This window comes from Scylla paramamosain, chromosome 27, assembly GCF_035594125.1.
Source record: "Scylla paramamosain isolate STU-SP2022 chromosome 27, ASM3559412v1, whole genome shotgun sequence".
Lineage (NCBI taxonomy): Eukaryota > Metazoa > Arthropoda > Malacostraca > Decapoda > Portunidae > Scylla > Scylla paramamosain.
Genome location: NC_087177.1, coordinates 828,572 through 855,106, shown reverse-complemented (window position 1 = coordinate 855,106; position 26,535 = coordinate 828,572). Strand labels below are relative to the sequence as shown.

The 26,535-nt window shown below is 37.4% G+C and overlaps 2 protein-coding genes across 5 annotated transcripts; one reads left to right on the top strand and one right to left on the bottom strand.

The window, feature by feature from the left end:
* On the top strand, window positions 1–9,464 carry LOC135113993 (RNA helicase aquarius-like). Of its 2 annotated transcripts, none has more exons than XM_064029575.1 (3): window positions 1–131; window positions 697–777; window positions 1,605–9,464. In XM_064029575.1, the coding sequence occupies exon 3, from the start codon at window positions 1,661–1,663 to the stop codon at window positions 5,873–5,875; it is 4,215 nt and encodes a 1,404-aa protein (XP_063885645.1). In that variant the 5' UTR covers window positions 1–131; window positions 697–777; window positions 1,605–1,660; the 3' UTR covers window positions 5,876–9,464. The 2 variants fall into 2 exon arrangements, with proteins under 2 accessions (XP_063885645.1, XP_063885646.1); XM_064029576.1 differs by having other exon boundaries at window positions 77–226.
* Window positions 6,782–26,173, bottom strand: LOC135113994 (unconventional myosin-XIX-like). Of its 3 annotated transcripts, none has more exons than XM_064029578.1 (21): window positions 26,017–26,168; window positions 25,269–25,356; window positions 23,550–23,734; window positions 22,998–23,140; window positions 22,077–22,202; window positions 21,541–21,734; window positions 21,107–21,239; window positions 20,785–20,958; window positions 19,527–19,617; window positions 19,220–19,326; window positions 18,692–18,848; window positions 16,976–17,100; window positions 16,149–16,256; window positions 15,601–15,786; window positions 14,867–15,092; window positions 14,430–14,520; window positions 13,281–13,412; window positions 13,079–13,179; window positions 11,633–12,606; window positions 11,275–11,377; window positions 6,782–11,024 (listed from the first exon to the last, which is right to left on the bottom strand). In XM_064029578.1, the coding sequence occupies exons 3-20, from the start codon at window positions 23,725–23,727 to the stop codon at window positions 11,279–11,281; spliced, it is 3,345 nt and encodes a 1,114-aa protein (XP_063885648.1). In that variant the 5' UTR covers window positions 23,728–23,734; window positions 25,269–25,356; window positions 26,017–26,168; the 3' UTR covers window positions 6,782–11,024; window positions 11,275–11,278. The 3 variants fall into 3 exon arrangements, with proteins under 3 accessions (XP_063885648.1, XP_063885650.1, XP_063885647.1); XM_064029580.1 differs by having other exon boundaries at window positions 25,278–25,356; XM_064029577.1 differs by lacking the exon at window positions 25,269–25,356 and having other exon boundaries at window positions 26,017–26,173.
* Between the last annotated feature and the right edge of the window lie 362 nt (window positions 26,174–26,535).

Here is a 26,535-nt window from a genome sequence, read left to right as displayed (position 1 = left end):
TCAGGAGAAATCGACTCCGGCACAGTCGAGATCAAGATCAAATTGACGCCTAACCGAAACATAACAGAAAACAGAACGTTTTGGCGCCGCGTGTGGCGTGGAGGCTGCATCTGTCTCCTCTGATTGTTGAGGTACTTAGATCTGCAGGATACCTGGGTGTTCAGGAGTTTCGTAACTCCATCTTGGTGGTGCAGTACAGGTTAAGGGAGTCCAGGTGGAGTGGAGGGTGAGTGACGTACTGACTGGTGCCATTCTTGTTGCTGTGGATCATGGGCATCCAGTGTACGTGTCATGGAGAACAGAAAATTATTCTTGTACTGAGAAAAAAAAAAAGTCAGTAGCAGAATGTCAGGAAATGTTACATAAGTAAAAAATAACAGTAGCAGAATGTCAGGAAATGTTACATACGTTTCCTGACATTTTGCGACTGTGAGTTAGTTTAGTGTGGTGATTCAATATGATAATATTACTTACCGCCCGGCGTGTTCAGATTGGGTTTTCTTCCATTTGAACCAATATAGCAAGGGTTTACTTACTGTAAAGTGAATTGACTTGGAATGTAGCATGGCTGTATAATGAGTTCTTTTTTTGTTTATATTTAGTATGGCTATCAAAAGTTTAAAGATTGTTGATGATTTAATAAGGTTTTATATATGTTGTGTGATCATTATAGTAATTACTGCGTGTATTTTTCAGGTACCATTTTGTTGACTTGTATGGCTGCTGTAATATGAAGGATGACTGCTAGAACAGAATGATAAACTTTCATTGAAGAAGGTTGGTGAAGCTGTATTCCAAAGTTTTATTTCACATAGTTTGACAGAATGGTCAGGTTGTATTGCTGTTTGTGAGAGTTTTAAAGGATCTAGCTCCAGTTATCTTACAGACTCAAAGAACTGCAGCTGTCATTAAGTTCAGCTGGAAAATTCATGATGTTAGGTTATATTTTGATCGTACCACTTTACCTTTTATATATATATATATATATATATATATATATATATATATATATATATATATATATATATATATATATATATATATATATATATATATATATATATATATATATATATATATAATAGGATAATGCAATGGCCCTGGAGTAAATGTTTGTACTAATTCTTCCCTAAAAGAGCCTTTATCCATTAATGGATATATACAACTTAAGAAATACTGATATTACTGTATGAATACTTAAAATCCTCTGATAAACTCACTAGAGAATCCAGATCTGTCTTTCTGACGTCTGTCCATAACATTTGTTACCTCATATTAGAATTTACTTAATGAGGCTCTATTGGGAAAAATGTGAGGGAGGAAATTTTATATTGGTGTTGTTACTGAATGTTTTATGGTAATAATTCTTGCTAGAAGAACTCCTGGGGAACACTTCAGTGGACTAGTGGAGATTAGAAGTTAAATTCATTTTATATAACTGCTTGCTTGAGGTTGTTATATTTATCCCATTTCACTATATATATATATATATATATATATATATATATATATATATATATATATATATATATATATATATATATATATATATATATATATATATATATATATATATATAATGCAATAACCTCTTTATTTTTCAGGAAATCCAAGGATGTGGTATTGGTGTTTGTGAAGAAGGCCATCCTCAGTTTTCAAGATGAAGGGATTGACTGTTGAGCAGATCAGTGCTGATCGTGTCACTTTTTTGGCACAGCAGTACTGGTCACCAGAGACCAAGGAAAAGCACCTCCCATATGACCCTCAAGTCATAAGTGATATATATGAAAGTGAAGTCAGAGCAACAGATTTCAGCACTCGTCGCATTGTGGTCCTCGAGCTAAGTCAGTACTTGGAGAACTATGTGTGGCCAAATTATTCAGAAAATGCTAGCCCTGTACATCTCATGTCTGTCATCATTTTGGTCAATGAGAAGTTTCGTGAGCGCGTACCAGCTTGGGAGTCTTTTGTGAAGCACCCAGAACCTTTTGCAGGCTTTTTGAGGCACTTAATGAAGGCATGTTTAGATATAAGTAACAAGTTTTCACAAAAAGAACAGACTCATATGATTGTATTTCTCAACCATTTGTACAACAGCATTGAGACAGATCTCATACGTGATGGCATCAGCCACACTGTGTCCTACAACATTCTTGAGTGTCTTTCTGATGGCCAGCTTCAAAATGTGTTGAAGGAGTTCCCTAATTGGGCCAAAGCTTTGAAACGAACTGCACGTCACAGAAAAAAGTTGAGTGGTGTTGAATTGGAAAACTTTAACTTTGATACAAAGTTTCTGTACTCCATGATGCAACAGTTTTTGAAGAAGTTATCAACCATTTCTATGGAAGACAAGGAACCAAATCAAGATGTTGTACATTACTGTGAAAGATTCCTTGAATTGATGATTGACCTTGAATCTCAGCTTCCTACAAGAAGATTCCTCAATACACTCTTGCATTCATGTAATTTTCTGGTGAAGTGCCACTTATCCCCACTAGCTACCAGAGAGGAAGGCAAGCTTTTTTCACAGCTACTGCATATACTAAAGGTTTTTGCCCAGTTCGAAATAAATGATAACACAGGCCAGCCTCTCTCTGATTTAGATGTGATGAAAATTCATTACAACCAAGTCAAGGAAATGCAGAGCATCACATTTAAAAACTTCTCAGAATTAACCCAATTCAGTTTTTCAAGTATAGCAGCAGTGGATGACACTGAAACTTTGAGACATTACATTGATCAGATAGAAGACCCAGATGTCCTTAAATTGTGTCAGCTGCTTAATGTTTTACCAAGAGAAGATGAGAGTATAACAGACAGGAAATATTTGACTGAAGTGATTCTTTGGAAGTACCAGAGGCGTATCTCTCAGCTTGAGGCAATTAATCGTATGCCTCTCTACCCGACGGAGCAGATCATTTGGGATGATAATATTGTTCCTTCTGAGTACTTTTCTGGTGATGCATGCTTAGCTTTACCAAAATTAAATCTGCAGTTTCTAACACTGCATGATTATTTATTAAGAAATTTTGACCTGTTTAGACTTGAGTCAACTTATGAAATCAGGCAGGATATAGAGGACATTGTAATGAGGCTAAATCCATGGTTGACTGAAAGTAACCAAGTAATTTTCAGAGGATGGGCTCGTATGGCACAACCAATTGTCAATTTTGCTGTATGTGAAGTAGCAAAGCCTAATGTAGGTGAAGACAAACCATCACGAGTGAGAGCTGATATTACTGTAAATTTGAGCGTTAGAAGAGAGATAAAAAATGAATGGGAAGCATTAAGAAAGCATGATGTTTGCTTGCTTTTGTCAGTGATTGCTCCCAAAGAATTGCCTAATCCCCAAGGACACTTTCCAGATGAGTGGGGGATCCATTACATCCGGGGATGTGAAGTTGAGGGGATGCTGGATGAGAATGGCCGTGTCATAGAAGAGGGACCTGAACCCAAGCCTGAGCTCAAAGGTGAAACTAGAACATTTAGAGTCTGGTTGGATTGTAATCAGTACAAAATTGATATGGACAATATCAAGTCAAATAATGGAGGTGAAGATGTTTATGAAACTTTCAACATTCTAATGAGGCGTAAACCTAAAGAAAATAACTTCAAGGCCGTGCTGGAAACGATCCGAGACCTGATGAACACCAAGTGTGTGGTACCTGACTGGCTTCTGGACATTATCCTTGGATATGGTGATCCAGGAGCTGCCCATTATTCTCAGAGGGAGAATGCTCTGGGGACCTTAGATTTTAATGATACTTTTCTGAATTTTGAGCATTTGAAGAAGAGTTTCCCAAATCATTCTATTGATCATAATCTAAAAGTAACACTGCAGCCACCATTTAAATTAACATTTGAGGACCAGAAGTCAACCAAACGACTAGCTGAGGAAGAGGAGAACAAAATAACCAAGAGCATATTTGTCGAGCCCTATGTTGTGCCGAGCCGAGGCCCATACCCTTACACAGTGCCTCGCAAAAACAGAGTGCAGTTTACACCAACTCAGGTTGAAGCCATTCGCTCAGGAATGCAGCCAGGCCTTACCATGGTTGTTGGGCCTCCAGGGACAGGCAAAACAGATGTTGCTGTTCAGATTATATCAAACATATACCACAATAATCCAGCTGAACGTACTCTTGTTGTCACACATTCCAATCAGGCTCTGAATCAGCTCTTTGAAAAAGTTATTGCTCTCGATGTTGACGAGCGGCATCTTCTGCGTCTTGGTCATGGTGAAGAAGCATTAGAGACTGAAAAGGACTTCAGCAGGTATGGCCGTGTCAACTACGTCCTCAGCAAGAGACTTGAGCTCCTAGAGGAAGTAACCCGTCTCAAGGAGTCTCTTGGAGTGGCAGGGGAGATGGGTGCCTCATGTGAAACAGCTGGCTATTTCTTCCTCCAGCATGTATTAGCACGCTGGGAGTGTTACATGAGCCAAGTTACTGCCACTCCAGGCAAACCTGTCAATGTTGAACAAATATCAGACTTGTTCCCATTCCATGTCTTCTTTAGTAATGCTCCCCAACCTTTGTTTAAAGGAAAAAGCTATGAGGAAGATATGGAAATTGCATCAGGCTGTTTTAGGTACTTGGAAAATATCTTCACACAGTTGAAGGAATTTCGTGCATTTGAGATGCTGAGAAGTGGCCTTGATCGTACTAGATACCTGCTGGTTAAGGAAGCCAAAATTATTGCCATGACTTGTACTCATGCAGCTCTCAAGCGTCGAGAACTTGTGGATTTGGGTTTTCAGTTTGATAACATCTTAATGGAGGAAAGTGCTCAGATATTAGAAATTGAAACATTCATTCCATTGCTTCTGCAGAATCCTGAAGATGGACGAAACAGACTCAAGCGTTGGGTGATGATCGGAGATCACCACCAGCTGCCTCCAGTCATCAAGAATATGGCATTCCAAAAGTACAGTAACTGTGAACAAAGTTTGTTTACCAGGTTTGTGAGGCTTGGTGTTCCCACAGTTGAATTGGATGCTCAAGGGCGAGCCCGTCCATCTATTTGTGCACTCTATAATTGGAGGTACAATAATCTGGGTGACCTTCCGCATGTCATATCTTGGCCAGAGTTTAGAACTGCAAATGCTGGGCTGTATCATGAATATCAGTTGATCAATGTTGATGATCTGGAAGGCCGTGGAGAATCAGAACCACGCAAATATTTCTACCAAAATCTGGCTGAAGCAGAGTATGTTGTACATTTGTATATGTACATGCGTCTTCTTGGATATCCATCGTCAAAAATATCTCTGTTGACTACATACAATGGTCAGAAAGAGTTGTTGCGTGATGTAGTGGAGCAAAGGTGTGCCCGAAACCCCTTGTTTGGCCGTCCTCATAAGATAAGCACTGTTGACAAGTATCAAGGGCAACAGAATGACTACATCTTGTTGTCACTAGTGCGAACTAAAGCTGTGGGACACTTGCGGGATGTAAGGCGTCTTGTGGTGGCCATGTCTAGAGCTCGGTTAGGTCTTTATATTTTTGCTCGTGTCTCACTGTTTAAGAATTGCTATGAATTGCAACCAGCATTCTCCATCTTGACCAAGAGGCCACTACAACTACACTTGGCACCATGGGAACACTGGCCAACACAGCGTCCACATTCTCAGGTGCTACAAGAGAAACCTGTTGAAGTTGCAGATGTGACTCACATGAGCAGCTTAGTGCACCAGCTGTATTCTGAGGTGTGTGCCAACATCCAAGCTGTTGCAGGTCTTGGGGAGGCTCCAGGGACAATGGCTCTTCGTGAGCTGCCACCAGATACTGGTGCAAAGTATGATTCAGATGAAGAAACTGCAGGCAAAGAAGAAGAAACTGCCATGCTCATAGTTAATGAAGTTGAAACTAAGTAAGTTTGTATTGGTGGTAATTTTGATATATTGTTGATAAAACTTTAAAAAAAATGTTGTGAAGTACATACGCAGTTTGAAAGACATTGCAAAATTGATTTTCAGTTTATAATTGTTAGTTTTTTTTATAAATCTAGTTTTTACAACTTAAATGAAAGGATCAGTATTGAGTGAGCTTAATATTGAACATGTACATATTTGAAAACTTACAACATTTGAACTTGTCTAAGACTCGGGTGTTATCTCGTGTGTGGAATCAATAAGCGTTGTAGGATAAAAGTTTCAGTTTGGTATTGTAGACATGAATTGTGAGTGCATACAATTAAGACAAAGTGAAGAGTTGTATGTGTTACAAAATGTTAAATGTTTTTTTTTCTCTCTCTTTTATAATAGCACAGTACTTATAATTATGTTTGTATATTCATTAAGGTGACAGTTTGATCTTAAGGTCGAAACATTTTGTAAATTATTTTATATAATGAAAATTTAAAAAATCACAATTTTTTTGTATGCACAGGTTTGCTGAGGATGTGCTAGCCTTGTGTTACCTACATGTATGTGCTGTGAGATTGCATTTATTATCATCATCATCATCATCATCATTATCTTTTTCTAAGTTGGGATTAGTCAGTCAATCAATCATAAGCCTATAATGAAGAATTGAATGAAGTGCCATCACTTTAGTGGTGTTATGATTGCAGTGTGGTCCAGTATTAAGTCATCCCCATCTAGAGTGGTATGAGTTGCTAAACTCAAAATTATATGTTCTTATCCCACAATCATGTAAAGGTTTGAATGAAGCCCACAATTATGCCACCACCAACAGCCAACACTCACTGACATTCAGCCAAGTGTTTTTTTTTTTTTTTTTTTTCTTGCTGTCAATTCACAGTGCCTCCTAGTGTGAAATCTCAGTAATAGTAAAGTAACTTAGCTGGCCAGTCAGACTTCTATGTAAATTATGCAAATTTCAGTGATTATCATTCTTTAATCCCAAAATTAGCTAATTTTACTTTTATGCAAGTCTTAAAAAAAAATGTATTAAATTATGAACTTTGGAGTTCATGATTAATGTAATTATTCTCAATTCTTTCACCTGTGCTGGTGTGGGGACACATGCCCCCGAATAAGCTGGTTTGAGTCACCATTCTCTTCAGGAGCGTCACCCCACACCAGCACGTTGGACACATGATGCCCAGCACATACCTTCCCTATAAGTGATGCATTAATGAGACCTCTAACCTTTTTAGATAAGGTCAAGACTCCTGTCTTCTAAATTTACTTTCAAACTAAAAGTTGTGCTCCAAGTCAGACCTTCAGGTAAGCAAAATAAAATTTGATATTTTCATGACAGACTCCCATCAGTACTGATCATGAGTGAGTTATTGGAATGTGCAGATCAATGGCTTCATAGAAAACAGCTTCTCTGTAAAGTGATAATTTAATTTGATTTCAAGGGTATATAGGAAAACAAAAAAATATAGATTCAGTTAATTTAATTTGATTTCAGGGGTATATAAGAAAACAAAAAATATAGATCTGTTTTTTCTTGTACATAAATATATACCATGCTTTGAGCTGACATCAGGAACATTAATATTTACAATAATTCATTAGAAACAGTAACATCACACAAGTAGCACCAATCTTACACTATGAACATGTCAACTACATCAATCCTTGGTTAGAATTTAAAGATACATGTACAGAAGTAGTAGTAGTAGTAAAAATAAAAATAATAATAATAATAATGGAAGTGGAGATGAAAAGAGAAAAACGGGTGTTATGGGGTGAGTTTATTCCTGACTAATTTCACTGGTGCTTCTTTAGGGGAAATAAGTAAGCTCTAGTGTTGGTGTCGTTGATATGAGGCCAGAGCGTTTGTGGCATCAACCTGATTGGCCAGTTCACATGCTGGGTCACCCACCTCTCAGTCTGGGTCAACTGTGAGGGGTATGCCACATGTTGCTGCTTGCTGTTGTCTCCCACATGATGTCCCCAGTCCTCTTGTTAATGTTATTATTATTCATGATGAATAGGAGAACTGGGGACATTGTGTGGGCAGTGACAGCAGCAGCAACATGCGGTGCACCCTTCACACGTGACTCAGGCTGAGGTGGGTGACCCACTGTATGAACCAGCCCAATCAGCGAGCAGGTTGACACCATGAACACTCCAGCCTCATATCAATGGGGCCAATGCTGGAGCTTATTCAGTTCCTCTGAAGAAGCACCAGCGAAACTAGTCAGGAATTAACTCGGCCCATAACATAACACGTGTGTCCCTTTTCACCTCCAATTCCAAATTGTCAAAATGTCTCAATAATAATATTAATAATAATAAAAAGTAAAATTCACAATTTCTAAATTGTCTGAAACAAGTATATTTTAGTGAATGATTTGATCTCTTCCTCTACATTCTATTTTAAGACATTTTATGTATTAATGAGTAAACACTGCAAAATTAAGGAGCCATATCACTGATTGCACTGCATAACATTCACTACTTCATAGCCAGAACTTCTGACATATGAATGAGTAGCCTAAAATGTGTCATCACTTGGACTTTTGTATAGTGCTTCTCTAGTGCCTGTTTAGTGTAAAATCAGTCTACCTACTTATAAATGGCATTGAGTATTTCTTTGATACTTAGGAATGTTTGTATAAAAATATATATAAATAATAGTGGTCCAACATTCTCATTCACAATAGGATACTTATTAATTCTTATTCTATTGGAGTTAATACACACAAGCAACCCTATCAGCAGACACTGCTGTGGTCAGTCTTTTAGTCCAGTACTCATAAACTGTGTGGTATACTAATGCTGAACAATCCTTGATCACATAGAATTATGATTACATTGGCACTGATATGTACACACAGTAACAGGTTAAAAGTTTAGCTCTACACAACAAAAAGGAGCTTGCAAAATCACCATTTTATGAAACAAAAATAGCTACATTTTATACAAAAATAGATTCAAGAAATTTAAGTGTTAGTACTTTTAGGTAAGTTTATGTTAGTGTGGTATATAGTTGTGACATTCTAGTACATGATTACTATATGAAGAGGTAAAACAACCTATTCAAATAGTTAATCTCCCTGTTTTCCCCAAGGCTGGACCTTAATGTCCTGTTCAGTAATGAGGTTATGTTGATTTATGGTGAGATTTGGGCCCCTCAGGTTTATTACCATCAGTGCAGAAAAAAATGCTTGATATGGTTACTTGTTTTGGCTTGTAAGTTCTGGAGTATTTTGTCTCAGAGAGACATTAGCAGGTAGTGGGTGAAGGAATGGAGGTGTGATGCCTAAAGTTTACTTAGTTATGTCTGAAGTACAAAAGAGGCCTATGGATGAAGATGGAATTAATTTGATTCTAAGGAATGTATATGGCGTGTTGTGGTGCCTTATCTTGGCAAGACCCCATTCTTGGGAATGGAATATAATTGTTATTGGTGTTATGCTTCACAATGGACCCTTGAACATTGTTGTTTAGTGAAAACTGTACCTCTCTTTCCTAGAGACCTATAGGCTATGTGATTCTTATATATAAAAAATAGCAAGGCAGGTAGGAACAAAAAAAAAAATAAGCAGACTGCTTATTCCAACAACAAAGAAGTTAGTTACTCACTGATGCCTGATGCTGGCAAAATGCACTGAGAGAGGAGGAGGAGGGAGGGAATAACTGATGATGGTATTTCTGTAGTTGCTTACAGTTAGGTACGAGTCCAGCTTCTAATGTGTGTACACTTGGGTTGCTATTACATTAAGATATTGTTTTATTGTATATCATAACTGGCCTTTCCTCTTTAGAATTAGAGGGTTAAGATAGGCTTTAATTAGTGTGTGTGTTTGCCTGCACACTTTATCTTGACTAAGCTGCCACAACAGTGCTGATTAAGTATTGACCAGCAGCAATGTCAATAAGTGGAATGTGTAATGACATGTCAGGTGTGCTGTTAATGATTTCAAGTCTGCCTCATGAAGAAAATAAATAAATAACAAGAAGAAGGGAAAGGTATAATAATGACAAACACATAGCTGTCATTCTACATTCCATGTTTGTGTACCTACATTTCATTACTATTTGGCACCTTACAAAGGACACTAAATATCTATTTTTTTTATAATATACTAAAAAATGATGGAGTGCAAATATATATCTATTCATACAAGTTTGATCTAAGCAAATTGTACAAAATTCTAAAATTCAAATGTGGACAGGTCTCTTCCATGTGTATCCAATACAATTCTAGGCTCATTTCTAGATTTTTGACTGATTTTCCAATTACAGTAATTTATAATCACAAAATCTAAGTTATTCACATATCACTGAAAGCACTGCAAACATTTCATTATTTCTTTTATTTTTCTGGATGCATTTTGTCTGCAACCTCTACATAATTTGAATATATATATATATATATATATATATATATATATATATATATATATATATATATATATATATATATATATATATATATATATATATATATATATATATATATATATATATATATATTATGAAACTAAATTTGAATATAGATGTCTGCAGTGCATTCCTTATCAGATTCTATTTTATATTAAGTTTCAGTTTTGATTATTATTGCCTCTGATGACAGTAGAAATGTATCAATATCTAGGCAGTACCTAGTTCATATACCAATCTAGGGAATGCCTAACCACAAAATGAGCAACTTCTTTCATTAAAAGTTTCAGAAAGAAAATTCAAATTTACATAGCATAAAATCACAAGGGTAAAAATATATACAAATGCACCCTGGAAAAGAATGAAATTCCTGAATGAAGCCCTAAGAAGGATCCAATCCAACTGTATTCCCAGGGTACTTTAATGTATATAATGTCAAGAATAAAATTTATCTTTTGGGTATTGATCATCTTGAATTACATGGAACTTTTAAGGAAAATGTTCTTACGTCTTACCATATTGATATGTTCTCTTTTCTTTTCAAGCTGCAATATATAAAAAATTACTGACAACCTCAGAAACACACAAAATGTAAAATAGTTTTACAACAACAAGGACAGTGACTGGTTCATGAGATATGATCCAAGTCATACAAACCAGTAGTTCAAGGTTAAACATTCCAGTGCAAGGCAAATTTTGGCAGGTATACTCTTGTATTCTGCAGAAAAAAAGTATATTATGTAGTATAGAATGTAAGTTAAATCACAAGTTGAATTTATATTCAAAGGAGATTATATAGAGTTGGCCTTGATGGAATCTGGCATCTGGCTTGATTAGCTGTGTGCTTTGGTGGAGATATTGCATTAGTGGCCAGCTTTGGTAAAAAGATGTGTAAATGGATAGAGATCAAAGAGAAAAAGACATCACTGACACACAGAATTACAGAAAATCTGCATGATAAAACCTACCTTATTAAGGGAGTGCTTCCCATAGACCTCGTGGCTGCTCGTGATGGGGCAGGTGATGGGAAAAGGGGAGGCAGGTAGGACGGGTGTGGAACTTGATGCTGATCTGGAAATGATTGATATGAAGAAGCAACATGAAATTTCAAACTAAATATGAAAGATCCAATTACATACCATCTTTTGTTATGATTAGTTTTTACCTGAGTGATGTAAATAACTTACATATTTAATATGGGTAGTAAAGAAAATAGGGAAGCATATGACTAATGAATTGAAACAAGCACAAACTATTACTATTTGCTTATGTAAATACTGATGATTTTTCATTTGCTAACAATGAATTTTCAAGAAAAACACTCACCATTGGCATGCGTCTGTAGGAAAGTACACCACTCTTGAAGAAAACTGAAATGCTTTGTTTCAGTAAAACTAATTGAAGGTCTTCAAATGGAGAAGTAGTTTTCAGAATATCAGAAACTTCATGGAGACTTCTTAAAGTTGCAACACGCATCTTTTGTCGATCTTCACAGGGCACAGGTCTGTCTTTTTTAGTCCTTTCATCTGAAGAATGCTTTTTAATTTCAGTTCTAGAAATATTACAGACATTTACAGAATTTCCTTGTACAATGTTTTCTTTAAAATTTGCCTGATTTTGACATGAGGCATCATCTCTTGCTTCAACACTGGGAAGTGCCACATCAGGTGCATCTACTAAAGACTCTTCACTACCGGTGTGACGAACTCTACTTCTACTTTGCAACAGCTTTTGCAGCTGGGCCCTGCGGCGCAACTTTCGTGGCTTGCTGACACCACTGTCACCATTGATACTTTCAGTGTCAGTTTCAATGCCTGACTCTTCTGTTTCAAGTAATCTCTGATGATGCTGAGGGGATATATAAGAATTAAACAAGTCTCCATTTAAACTCAAAGCTCCAAGAGTACCAAATGATGCTTCTAAACAACTCATGTCAACAAGAGAATGATGGATACCATAACTTGATACTGATGTAGAAAGGCTACAGTAACCCAAGCTGTTCATGGACATGTAAGACTGGCTGGAATAAGGTCTTGCTATTGCCTGCTGCCGTACAATATCAAATTTTCTTCTTGCTATTGAACCTCTGAAGTACTTTTGGATTACCACAGTTGCCTTACGTAATCTTTGATATTTCTGGTGCACAATGAACCTCCTGATGTGTTTCTGGATCAACACACAACTTCGCTTAATTTTTCTGTATCCGTTCTTTGCCAACCACATCCTTGTATATTTTTGAAACACAAGAGATGCCTCCTTCAGTTTTCTGAACTGCTTCCAGCATTTATGTCTTTTCCAATCTGCAACATAATAGTGGGCTTTACATCTGGATTAAGGGTATAATGCTTAAATTCCTACTTAACTTTTTAGATAAGGTTCTATTCCCTTACAGGCTTCCTCCATAGAGGAGTTTCAGACAGAAGTGTTATTAATTAATGCCTTTCATGCATGCAATCCTTGCTTCCCCTGACTCAGCTTTTATATTTTTCTTGAACTCCATTTCAATCTGACAAACTTTTATGTATTTTTAAAAAGATTTCATTTAATCATTCTAATAATAAAAAAAAAAGTCTTCATTACTTAGATAATAAGCTTCTCAATCCTTCACACTAATATCACATATATACTGTGAAAAATGGCTTATAAACTGGAGAGTGAATACACAATCCTAGATCTGCTTCTTAACTCATTTGGCAATGTTGAAGAAAACTCTATAAGCAGTCCACACTTAAAGAAAAAGCACTTGTAATAAATATCATGAATTCCAATTACATTTCTGTAAAGAGGTGGCAGCCTGGGTCCTCTTCCTTTCACGCACTATTTCCAAAGAGTGAAGAGCACTTTCAGAGAGAAACATTCGAGTGTGGCCAAACCTGAGGTAAAAAGAGAAAATGCATTATACCAGAGAAGGTTCTGCATGAGATATATGACAAAATTCACTTCTTGTCATTACATGTAAAGTATTGTTGACTACCTGCAGAGATTATCAATATTTTCCTTTTCTTTTGATGCTAAGACTGAAGTGGCCAATTTAATGGATGCATCAACCACTTCCAAAACTCCTTGTCTGTCTCCATATCTTTTAATGAAGTCACTGTAGGACATTCTGCAAAAAATTGATAAATAAATAAATTAATTAACAGAAAATAAATAAAAATATAAATAATTAAAAGTACAAAATTTCAGTTAGAAGTTCTGTGCTATGAGTTTACTGAACTTGTAATCAAGGCATAAGCAATAATATATGAGGTGGCCACAGTAGAGAAGCCTCTCCCCATCCAAAACATTCCTTCCTTGCTTGTTCATGTTTTTAGCCATTATTAACACCTTTCACAGATGTACTTTTACCTTTTCCTTCTCCTATCTATGTGACCCCTGATTAGGACCTTCAGTTTCATTCACATGCTTTCTATACAAACTCTTTACTCTTCATTCTCTCAATATGACCATAACATTTCAGTATATTTCTCTTCATTCATTCCACCACTCCACAATTCACACTGCTTGCACAGGTACTCATACCACATCTCTCATATATGCTTTCTTTGTTCTCACTCTCCCATCCTGTCACATCAGATGGACCTCTCTGATCATTCATTCCAGTATGCACTCCTGCTTGCTGCACCCTATTCTATGATCTGTAATTCAATGCTGGCAGGTGAATATTACTCTTTAAACCTCTTTACATCTATTTACACATTCCTCTCAACCCTTGCAAGTGATTCTATGATACATCTAACTTTCAAAACCCACTCTCTTATTTTTCCATCCTTCTCACCATGTTTACCTAACACTGTCTCCCTATTGTATGGTTTTGCTAGGTACAAAAAAGCTGCACATAAATTTTTCACCAATTTCCAAAAAATTCTCTTATTATATCACTTGAAAAATCTTGTGTACACAACCTTTTCCTTTTCTCAATCTTCCTTATTCCTTACTAACGTTCACTTCAGTCACATCTATTAATTGCTTGATTAGGCTCTCCTATACACTTTACTTGCACATTGAGCAAACTTATTCCTCACAAAACTATTACATATATTTGTCCCTAAAACATGCCTACATCCCAAATGCTACTTTCTAGATCCACGGTGAAACTTAGACCAACCACATCCACACTTACCGCACTGGATACCCAGCCTGGCTGATGCAGACCGTCTCAATGATGCCACATGCCCGCAACTGCTGCATCATGTACTCCTTATCCACTTGCCCTGAAAGGAAAGAGGATAATTGGATGGTTTTATGGCCAAGGAAGTATAGCAAATACACAAAGTATAATTATATCAATGAATAAAAATAAGGTTAATTTATTATAATAACAGGTTCAAATAAACTGCATGCTGCAGTTTTTCAGAGCCTGCTGTTACTCAAAATGTATTGTGTACCAAGAATAATCCAAACCTATTACGATGGTGTTGGCCCTAATCACAAAAATACAGATCCATCTATTAAAAATTCAACAACTTTGGAAAATTAACACTTGTATTTATCAAAATTGAAGGAAATGTAAGACATTCTTTCCAAACAAGTACAAACTGAACAATACTTCACACACACCTGGCAGGCATCTCAAACTGGGTTTTATGCATCGCACATAATGTAAATCACAACCTGACAATGTCTTCATCAAGGAATCTAAAGAAAATTTGAATTTTGCAAGAGTTGTGATCTTGCGAGTTGTCCGCCTGCCAAACTCAGGATCTTTGTTATCAAGCAGTGAAGTCAGTTTTTTCATGAAGATACTGCTACTGACAGTCAGCAATTGTAACACTTCATGTGGGACCTGTAGAAGAGAAAGGGTGTTGTATTACTTGTGCCATGTTATGGACAACATTCTGATATATGCCCTAAAATTAAAGATGACCATAAAGATTAACCTTATGATTCCTCTTTTTCCAGCTAAAATAACTTAAGTAATAGTGGCACACTACAGGAAGGAAGACGTAACACATACTGAAGGGTGGCTGCTTGTCATTCTTCCTCCAGATTTTAATTAAATGTGAATGTCAATGTACAGACAGGTAATGAATTTTGACATTAAAATATTTTTTTTAAAAGCTAAAATAATTGCTTTGTTGATGTGGTATGGTGAAGGAAGGAAGATGATTATAAATGCCATGATTAATGCTCCTCCCTCCTTCCAAATATTTGATATCATCCTAAATTCTGTCATTTTGGAAACAGATGAGTGATCAAATTATACATGTAACAATACAAAATGAAGTGGGTGAAAGGGTGAAAGAAAAATATGAAAGTATTTGGAGGTTACCATAGTACAATAAGCATCTTACTTCATCCTTGTTCTTGTGCAGGAGACCATGTGCTTCATACTGTACTGGGCCAGCATAATGCTTGATAACAAAGCCAGGGTTGGGCTTGTGGTAAGGTGGGGCACTGACAACACCTGTGTCCTCAAGAGCATTACAGATGCGGATGCAGGCCTCCTCTTCCTTCACATCACGTTTCAGCTGACATTCCTGTGGTAATTGTTAGAAGGAATTTAATACACAGGATATACTAGATAATTAATACATAAAACATCTGCATAATATCTGAGGCTTATGTAAAATAATAGCAACTACTAACTAAAATTGCAATTCTAAATATGACTCAAGAACAGCTAATTGAAATTCACATCTCAAAGTTTTATGCATAACAATACTTACACCAAAGAAAATGGCCAAGAAGCATGAAATTATACATAATGGAATGTATTAAATCTTTATGAAAAGAAAACCAGTATTAAATCTATTTACATATTATGTATCAAACTCACACAAATAAAAAAACTTATTCATATATTGAAACACCTTCTTCTGAAAACAATAAGATGACATACCTCATTGAGAATTGCAAAGACAGAGATGTGTGAGTCAATAACCAGAACACAGTTGGAGTTGTCTGTGTATGGAATGTCCATCTCAAGAAATCCCTCCTCTTTCAGTATCTGTGGGAAAGATTTGAAAGCTTATATTGCATCACTCACAATGCAGAAACCTATGATCAAAGAAGGTTAAACATTTTAAAGTAATCAAGCTGTTAATATTCACGTGCTTTTATCTTAAATATTATACTAAAACTTTATTTGATGCTTTCTTATAAATAAATTTCCTAACTGAAGCTTCATCCCCTGTAGCGTCTGAGATACGAGCTCTTATTTCTTGTACACCTCTCCGTGAAGTATCATTTATCCCTTCACTCTTCATTTTTCATAATTTTGCTTTACAAATGGCACCATTCCTCACAGATTGGGTTCCTTAATCCCTTCTTAGTCTGACAGTCAAACATATTCCTAGCTTCATATTCTTCTACTTCAACTATACAACGAGCCATCCAAAAAAAAGGCCCTGTAACCCCACTTAAGCATGGGATGCACCTCATTGCTTGACTTTCTCGGCTCATTGCTTGACATGCTCGGCTTTCACACTGGCATCAGGTTTGATTCATGGCACCATGCACATCTAAAGCTCAGATTTATTCAGGTTTCCACATTAACTGCTCAGTATTTCAATGTACTGAGTGTGTTCTGTTTGTGCCTAAAGTTGAGGCTATACAAGTGGGAATGCCCTGGTTTGTGTTGATATACTGATTTTTTTCATACATGCTTAATTAAACACACCTGTATCAACTCTGACATAACAATAGAAATAATCTTTTTTAACTTGCCTTGTGTTCTGTTGCAAGATACCTAAGTATAAATGCTTGCTGAAGTCTTTCATTGGCATAGTTGATGCACAGCTGCTCTAGACTGTTATTCTCAAAAGTTTCAAATCCATAGATGTCCAAGATACCTGGAAATAAATAATTAAATAAATAAAATAAATGAATAATAAATCAATTAATTAAAAAGAAAAGAAAAGCATTTGATTACAATACCTACTTCATGGTTCAGGCTTATTAGATTTAAGACCTTCAGATTTAATTTTTTATTTTTTGTTTCAACTGGGTGTGTAGATAATCCTATTTTAGGAAAGGCTCTGTGAAGACTACTAACTTAAGTGTAATTGCTATGACAATGGATTTTAATCATAGTACTAATCTACATCAATTCTCTTCAAACCAGTAGTATGTGATACAGCAAAAAAACATAATTTGAACATAAAAGCAGCATTTTGTTATACAAACAATACATACTGTATGATCTACTATACTATGCCACACTGGCAATGAAGTCAAACAAGATTAAAACAGCTGATAAAGCAGTTTCAATGTATGAAAGGAAGAAGCTGAGAAGGAATAATTATAAGAGTAAAGTATAAGGGATAGCAGATGGAGAGGATCAATGTTGTTTTGATATGTGTAGACTTTTAAGTAGAAGAGATGTAAGTACATATTTATATTACTGATAAAATGACTGCTTTCATAAAAGCATAAAAAAAGTCTCTAAAATGACATAACCTGACCTAACTATGCTGGACTTCAAGTCATGGGAAGTACAGGGAAGTACAGAATTTGTCTGGTTAAGTTTGAGTTCTATCATTTGTTATCATTGTTTTCTTTTTATTCCACCTTTTCTAAAAGAACAGTATGAGTGGAACCCCCCATACATGTGATGCACACTCCGTACATGGACAGATAAGGTCCCTGTACAGAGTTACCAGCTAGGGGGGTGAGAAAAACTGACAGAGATGACTCAGAATGCTTAACTCCATAGAAGCGGTTTTAGCTTGAGATGAGATATAAGATGAGACAGAAGAGAGGGACATTCAAGTCTCATTCAAGAAGAGATAATTATCTGGAATATTGTGGTGAGTTGATAGATGGAGGAATTGAGTTTTTGAGGCATTTAACAATGCTAAGTTTGTTCTGCCCCAATCAGAAATTTTATAGATCAAAAGTTAGGCATTCTGTGGCTTCCCTGTGTGAACTGTTTACTTCTTGAAGAGATGGACATCTATGAAAAGACGCAGAAAAGTGCAGGGTGGTATCATCAGCGCAGAAGTGGATAGGACAAAAAGTTTAGTTTATAAGATCACTGATGAATAAGAGAGCAGGTGACAGGACAGAACCCTGAGGAACACCACTGTTAATAGATTTAGAAGAACAGTGACCTCACAGCAGCAATATCTTGATGCTCTCCATCTCCATTTGATATACCTATCAATCACAAAGTGCAATTATCACAATTCCTTTTTATGCAGCATTTGTACCATGAGTAATTTATAAATGGCAGCTATAACATGTGTGTGTGTGTGTGTGTGTGTGTAAGTATTAATCATGTATTCAATGGAGAGAGCGAGAGAGAGAGAGAGAGAGAGAGAGAGAGAGAGAGAGAGAGAGAGAGAGAGAGAGAGAGAGAGAGAGAGAGAGAGAGAGAGAGAGAGAGAGAGAGAGAGAGAGAGAGAGAGAGAGAGAGAGAGAGAGAGAGAGAGAGAGACTTACCCATAAAATGTGACCACATACTTCTGTGAACACTAATTTCAGTATTGATGAAGCTAACAATGTGCAGAAAGAGTGTCTGGTATAAGAGTTGCATGAGAGCATCTCTACGTTCAGCACACTGACTCTCACGCTCTAATGGTTTATGGAACACATTGACCTGCAACAAAAATAATGCACACAACATTTACTACATTTATTTAACTAAAAGGCAGCAAGAGATCTGTTAAATATTTTAAGAAAATTATAATTAATGTTAATTCCTGATGTTTTAAAGTAAATAAATGATCTTAGAGGACATTGACATAGATCTTTTTTCCCATGGAGAAAAAGTAGTTGGGGAATCAGTGTAAAACCAAGACCATTTAAGAGGAATGGATTATCACAAGTTAGGTCTACTGTTCACTAACACACCTCATAAATGGTTAATGTAGAAGTATTGTTATAGAAATAAAGCAAGACTCAATAACTTTCACTTGGTTACACAGCTTCAGTTAGCTTTACTAAATGGAGGGAATTCCTAGAAGATACCTTGCCACCACTAAAGACATTTATGGTGTGGACAGTAAGGGTCCTTGTCACATTGTCGTCATCTAGGCCTAATAACTGACAAGCAATTCTTAGCCCCTCAGCACTGTCTGCAAGAAAACAAAAAGGAATGTTACACTTATTCTGTCAATATGTTACCCTACAAGCTGATTCTGGCCCCAATCACCAAGGCCAAAGTAAGACAAATATTCTGTACATTTCACCACCAACAAACTCAAAATATAAAGGTAATGAAGATAAGAATGTTGATTCCCAGCCACAAGACCATGTAGCATGTTGGTAACAGTACCTTTGTCATCTTTGTTGATCATCCAGCTGGTATTTCCCACTTCCTTTTGCTGAAACTTGATGTTTCCTAAGTACAGCAAGGCCAATATAACCTATAAGAGGATAACCATATAAGTAATGAGAAATTCACATCATCTGCTCAATATATATATATAAGACAATATCCAGTTCTCTTTACCAACAATAAATAGCACAATCTAAATAATCTACTACAGTCTGCGACATTCACAATTAGAACTGCCAATGTGAGCATCACATTGCACAAACTGGCAACTTGCCTCTTATCAGTCTGAAAATCCGCTGGGAGAAAGTAACTACATGACAATTTACATTAGCCCCTCACATATTTTTGAAAACATAAAGTAACGGATTCAGTGTTTGACATGTTCACTTAAGGGAAATTTATCTTTTTGTGACAGCTCCTTGCTTCGGCCAACAAAACAGCTGTTTTTGTTTAAAGCAAAGTGTTCTGCTGAGGTGATGTGTGATGCTTAGAAAATATACAGGCCATGATTACATAGTATGGATGTTAGAGTTTCACTAGAATGATGAAACAAGTTGAAAAATACACCACACAACTACTGGCAATATAAAGACTGTGAGTGCATTGGTGAAGACATGGAGTGATGAGGGACATGAGGATGTGCCTCACCTCAAAATGTTTGACAACACCTTACATGGTATCTAGAAACAGTTAGAGGTACATTCTCAACTTACAGCAAAACTTAAAAGCAAACATTTTGGGGTGTCCCACCACCATGTTTGTGGTAAGGCTCATCCTCATTTCTTCACCAACACACTTGGTCTTTTCATTGCCATTAGTTGTGCGTCATATTTTTCAATGTTTCATTATTCTAGTGAAACTAACACTCATACTATGTAATTATGGACTGTATATTTTCCAAGCATCACACATCACTTCCATAGAACACTTTGTTTAAAACAAACACACCTGTTTTGGTAGCAAAAGCAAGGAGGGGTTGCAAAAGATAACTTTCCCATACGTCAATATGTCAAACACTGAATCTGTTACTCTAGGCTTTCAAAAACATATGAGAAGCTAACCTGAGTTACCATGCAGTTATTTTCTCCCAGCAGATTTTTTCAGACCGAGAACGGGCAAGTTTGTGCAATGTGATGCTCACGTTAGTGGGAGTTCTAATTAAAAATGTCGCAGACTGTAGATGAGGAAAAATTACACTGAGATTTTCTTAACTTCCCACTTTTGTATGGCAGTACAGCCCACAACCAATACTTACTTGAAATATCTGCTTCATGTGGTCTGCTGAAAACTGTAGCTGTTTAAAGGCATGGAGAGTTTCCTGAAGATTGGAGAGATCTGAAGCAGTGGCTTGCTCTGATAATATGGCAAACTTCTGTTCCTTTTCAACTCCTATGTCTTTAATCACTCCAGCTTCAAGTCCAGACACAACCTGAACATAAAAATGCATTATATGAATAATGTAATTATGACACAAAGTAAAGAACATAGTAACAAAGATATCCATTACATAGGGTAGGAACAGTTATCAATATCTCAATAGCTGATGATGCTTTAACAAAAAGAAACTGCTGCATTACCTGATAAAAAATATGAAAGTTACGTTCGTGGTGTGGCTGGTGAGTGACTCTCGTCTTTTCCAATAGATAGGTGTCAATTTCAGCCCCACGCATCTGCCCTCCACCATATTGCAGACAAATTAGCTTTCCAAATCTGAGAAATACCAATAGTACATCACGTAGGACAAGATTGAAGAAGGAAGTCCTTCAATAAATATAAAATATACAAATGATACATTTCAAAGGGAATTATCCCAGATATGATATAGTGTTGCCATATTATTTTAATAAAAATATAAACATGCACCTACAGAATCACAATATCAATGTTTAACGAACAACATGAACCACTGGTAGGTATAGAGTGAAATATGTCCAAACTCAGGCCCCACCCAAGAGTGCTGTGTGTGAATATAATAAATTAAATTCTAATGTGGTCTAAGAAGTGAAATTACCTGCTGGAATTATGGTTGCGTAGTGTTGCAGCATTACCAAAAGCTTCAAGGATTGGATTGGAAGCTAATATTTTCTTCTGAATATCCTCAGGTTGTTTGTCTCTCACTACATTTTTTGAAGGTGTTTTTTTCACTTGGGGAAAATGCTTCTCAACGTGAGTCAGGTATCCCAGCATGTATCGTGCTGATTCAGTCTGTGCAAGGTAAGACATTATTACCACAGCATGTCACATCAAAAGTAAATTAACTTTAAAAAAGAGAGAGCTGATCAAAACACAGAAGTCTTCACTAGCTACAAAATATTTTGAGTAACAAAATCAGAATCACTGAAGTTCCACAGATGTAGTTATGTGATTATGTACAGGATCCAGAATTTTACAAAATCCTTTAGAAATTTAAAATACATTCTTTTGAAGTCTAATGGCGCAAAATTGCAGTTCTTGAGAGCCCAAAATAAAATTCTAGAGGCCAAACTATGAGTAGAAAGTTAACACAAGAATCGAAGATCTGATAAAACAAAATCCACCAAAACTTGCCTTTCCTGAACCACTTTCACCAGACACCAGGATGGCTTGATTGAGAAGCCCAATGTCATGCTGCAAGCGGTGGTGAGCCACACCTGCCACACTGTACACATGTGCCGATCTGGCCTCAACTCCACTCTGCAAGAAAGATAATGCTAACTCCAGTTCCTCAGATTGAATGTAGTACTGTAGTCTTTTGACAGAAAGAATGGAAGGTGTCTGATTTACAAACATCAATGTCTATACCTTTTTCTCTCCAACTACACATTGAAGCTAAATTATGTAATGGCAGGAAAAGCCTGAGGTTTAATTAATGTAAACTGCCTCCCCAAAGTTTGAATTCTACAGACAAGTGCTGTAGGAAGAAAGTCTGAGAGGGCAAACCATTCACTAACAAAATTCTTTTTTGTTCCACTCCCAAGGATCGCAGTCACTATTAACAGTAAAGTAATCCCCAAATTTCCTACTTTAATTTGGTAACTATTGTAATAGAATTTCCATGGGATCAGAAGAAATAACAATTGGCTGTGACATGGTGGTTGGCAGAGATGACCACTGGTGACACTTGTGGTGTCCCTCTTGTCACTTTGTTCATAGCTATCTCATCAGCAACAAAGCTGGTACCCTCCTGGATGACTGAAATCAATAAAGGAAACACAATTCTATCTATAAGCAGTTTTCTTTCCCAGCAACACAACCAGATCCCTTGGTGGTAGGAGTGTTTGTTGGTCCACCTTTATGTAGGGAGCATAAATCAAAATAAGTTTTATTGTGTGTTCTTTAGATGAACGACAGTTGATGTGGTGATAAAGCCATGCCTTGTAATAGCAGTACACTACAGCATATGTTAGAGATCTTTCATTCAGGATCTGATAAGATATTCAAGTAAGAATATAATTTCTCTGCATATTTCCTATTGAGATCATAACTAACCTCAACTTCTTGGTGATGATGTTTTATTTGCTGAGGTGTATAGAGGTGGTCCACAGGGTGGCATGGGTTGACAGCTACAAGGGTAGGGCCAGCCCAAGTATAATAGAGGCCTTTCTCAAACCTGGTGTGCACACACTGCAGAACTGATGGAAAGACAACAGATGATCATGAGCACCATCCTCAAGGCTCCATACATTCTTCCATGTGTTGGTCATATCAGACTAATATAAGCTTGCCATGCTGTACTGTCTTGTGAAGCCTCCCTGCAAACACCTAAATCTCTGTTTTCTTTCTGAACCATTTAGTCCAAAACTTTGCTGGGCCTCTGTCTAAAAGTCTATCAGTTTATGGTTTATCATGATGGTCATCAGTAGTGTTTAAGCCTCTTCCTAAAAGATATGACCATTTCAGACATTATTTCAATCAATGACATACTGGTACTGCCTCTGACAATTCTGTGCATCTATGTCCATCACTGAGTAGGTATACAAAACTAAATAAAATCTGACTTATCCCTAGATCAATCTGGCAAAAAAAAAAAAAAAAACTTACCAATGTCATCATATAAGATTGGGAGTCTGAGGAGATCTTCACAAGCAAGCAATTGCTCCTTTGGCACATGGTACACTGAGTCTGATGGGGTACACTCCTTTGTCTTGGAGTCCACACCCTCCAGCTTGGGCTTCTTCCTGGGGACTGGTGGTGGGACTTTGCCTCTGCCAGACATCATTCTGTCCCTGAAAATGGCACATTTTTTAATATCTTATAATATCTTTCCATCATATTTGTGTGTCTGTGACTCTTTTTTTCAGTGTCACAGTGGCAGCCAAGTGAAGTGAACACAAATCTAAGTACTGGGATTTTATTGTGCAATTCCATAAGCAGGACGATTTGGGTATACATTTCTTAAGATTGCATAGTGTTTTGCTGAAATCAATCAAGTGCCAGCTAGTTTTGCCGATGAAGAAGAGGTCTGCCAATCACACACTGGACCTTCCACTTCTTTTTAAGGTACAGTAAAATCCCTCTTATCCGGCAGCTTCAAGTATCCGGCACATTTTTCCCCGAGCCTTAAAATCAATAAAAAATCAACATGTACTCATAAAATCGATTAAAATTCCCGCGCGAGGCATACTTTGTCCCCTCGCCACCAGAGCGCACTGCTTCATGCCATCCGCAGCCCACTGCACTGTGTTTACTCCGTGACTCAGTCCCGCGTGTGCACTGTTTATCGCCTGACACCTTCATCATGCCTAAAGTTGTAGAAAAGAGGAAGCGTGTTGTGCTTACACTTAAGCAGCTGATCAGATCAGCTGCTGATTAAGTTCAGCTGATCTTTGTTGTGGTAAGATGCGAGTGTAGGGTGGTGATTGTGGACATAATTTCACTTCTATTCAAGTATCCGGCAATATTCAAGTATCCGGCATGTCGGCGGTCCTGTTGATGCCGGATAAGAGGGATTTTACTGTATATGATTAGGTTGGGTCAGGTTAGGTTAGTGTCCTTAAGGGCGATCGTTGGGTTGAGGCCCCCCATCCTCCAGTTAGGTTAGGATATGGTAGATTAGGTAAGATTAGTTTAAGTTTCCTTAAGGGAGGTATCCAAGGATGCCAAAGCCCCAGTTAGGATAGGATAGGTTAGTGTCCCCTGGTTAAGTTGGGTAATGTAAGGTTACGTTAGGAATGAAGCACCCATGATTAGGTTAGGTAAAATTACGTTAGCCTAGAAATTGGCACTCATGGAGAATTGGGGCCCCGGACTCTCTGCCTGCCTCATCCTTAGACTTTTCATGAATGTCCAAATTTAGCTTCTCCCCCCCCCACCCTACAATCCCACTTTCCCACCAGATACCCAAGCTTGTTTAAGAGATTTGGGGGATGGGGGAACGGACGTATTATAAAAAATTACCTGGTCCTAAAATATGGCCCTACTTTAGGTTCTCAGAGGACAAGAGGTGACCCTGATAAAGTAACCCTGAGGGCTCCTTGAGATACAATCAGGAAGGCTTCTGGAGTCCATCTAGTACTGCGTATGTTGGTTTGTGGGATAATGAAATACACTTTGATACCAATACCACACGAATTAATAGAAGCTACTATCCTTTGACAAAACAATGAGCACAACTGTGAAGAAAAACAAGATGATTTGAATTTCTCTCCCCAAACAAGCCAGTCACTGAATGGTAATTCCTTTTCCCACCTCAACACAGTCTTACAGCTATTCTCACATATTCAGTGAAAACCCATTATATCAACAAATCACATGCCTTACTTCAGTTACCATGCTATGAGGTGAATTTCCACTAGGCAAGGCAAGGTCCCCTCCAACTCGTCATGTTGCTGCCATACTTCGCTGACGCCTGACGGTCAGTATAGTAAGGAATTTCCATTATTATATCGAAACTTTAAAATACAACAGACAATATACTACCATCTAAGATAAGGTAAAAATTGAAATACAGTGACCAAATATATTAATTAGTTAAATGCATTGTTTAAATAAACACATTTCTTCTCTGACACTTAAGCTTCTCATTTGATCAGACGGGACTGTAGACTCTCGCCTGACAGTCAGCTGATGAGGGCGGGGTGGTCTAAAACACCCTTAGGAACCCCTGTAATAAGGAAGGGTAACAAACTTGAATTTTTTTATGTGTGCTTTTGTTAAATATACATTCCTACACCACCAAACAACGGAGATTTATGACACAACAGAACTAGATACGTGTTAAAACAGCGGCCTTCCCAGCAGACGGGTATAAGCCGGCTATGTTCTTATTAATGCAAGTCATGGGTCACAATGCATTAGGAAGTCAAGCCAAGTTCACCTTTTAAGTTTTGGAGGGAGCTTCAAAATACAACAAGACGAACTAGTGTACATTCAACATGACAAACAATATGCAGAGAGAGAGAGAGAGAGAGAGAGAGAGAGAGAGAGAGAGAGAGAGAGAGAGAGAGAGAGAGAGAGAGAGAGAGAGAGAGAGAGAGAGAGAGAGAGAGAGAGAGAGAGAGAGACTTACTTTTCTCGGTGACTGCAATATTTTCTCATAATTTTGATGGTTGTGGTGGTGGTGGTGGTCGGTGTCGTCGTCAGTGGTGGACGGGGGTCATGTCACGAGGTCTGGGCGGGGGCGGCACACACACACACACACACACATACACACTGCATAAGCATATGTACAACGAAAGACAAGGCAACACACACACACACACACACACACACACACACTGCATCACCATCTGTACAACGAAAGATAAGGCAACACACACACACACACACACACACACACACACAGCATCACCATCTGTACAACGAAAGATAAGGCAACACACACACACACACACACACACACACACACACACTGCATAACAATCTGTACAACGAAAGACAAAGCAACACACACTGCATCACCATCTGTACAACGAAAGACAAGGCAACACACACACACACACTGCATAAGCATCTGTACAACGAAAGACAAGGCAACACACACACACACACACACACACTGCATCACCTTCTGTACAACGAACGATAA

Excerpts from the sequence above, each read along its gene's own strand:
- LOC135113993 (XM_064029575.1), top strand. The coding sequence starts at position 1,661 with ATGAAGGGATTGACTGTTGAGCAGATCAGTGCTGATCGTGTCACTTTT.
- LOC135113994 (XM_064029577.1), bottom strand. The coding sequence starts at position 26,045 with ATGAGAAAATATTGCAGTCACCGAGAAAA. Across the intron at positions 23,735-26,016 it reads TATTGCAGTCACCGAGAAAA|GGACAGAATGATGTCTGGCA; the intron begins GTAAGTCTCTCT and ends TGCCATTTTCAG. Across the intron at positions 13,413-14,429 it reads CAGGCTGGGTATCCAGTGCG|AATGTCCTACAGTGACTTCA; the intron begins GTAAGTGTGGAT and ends AATTTTTTGCAG.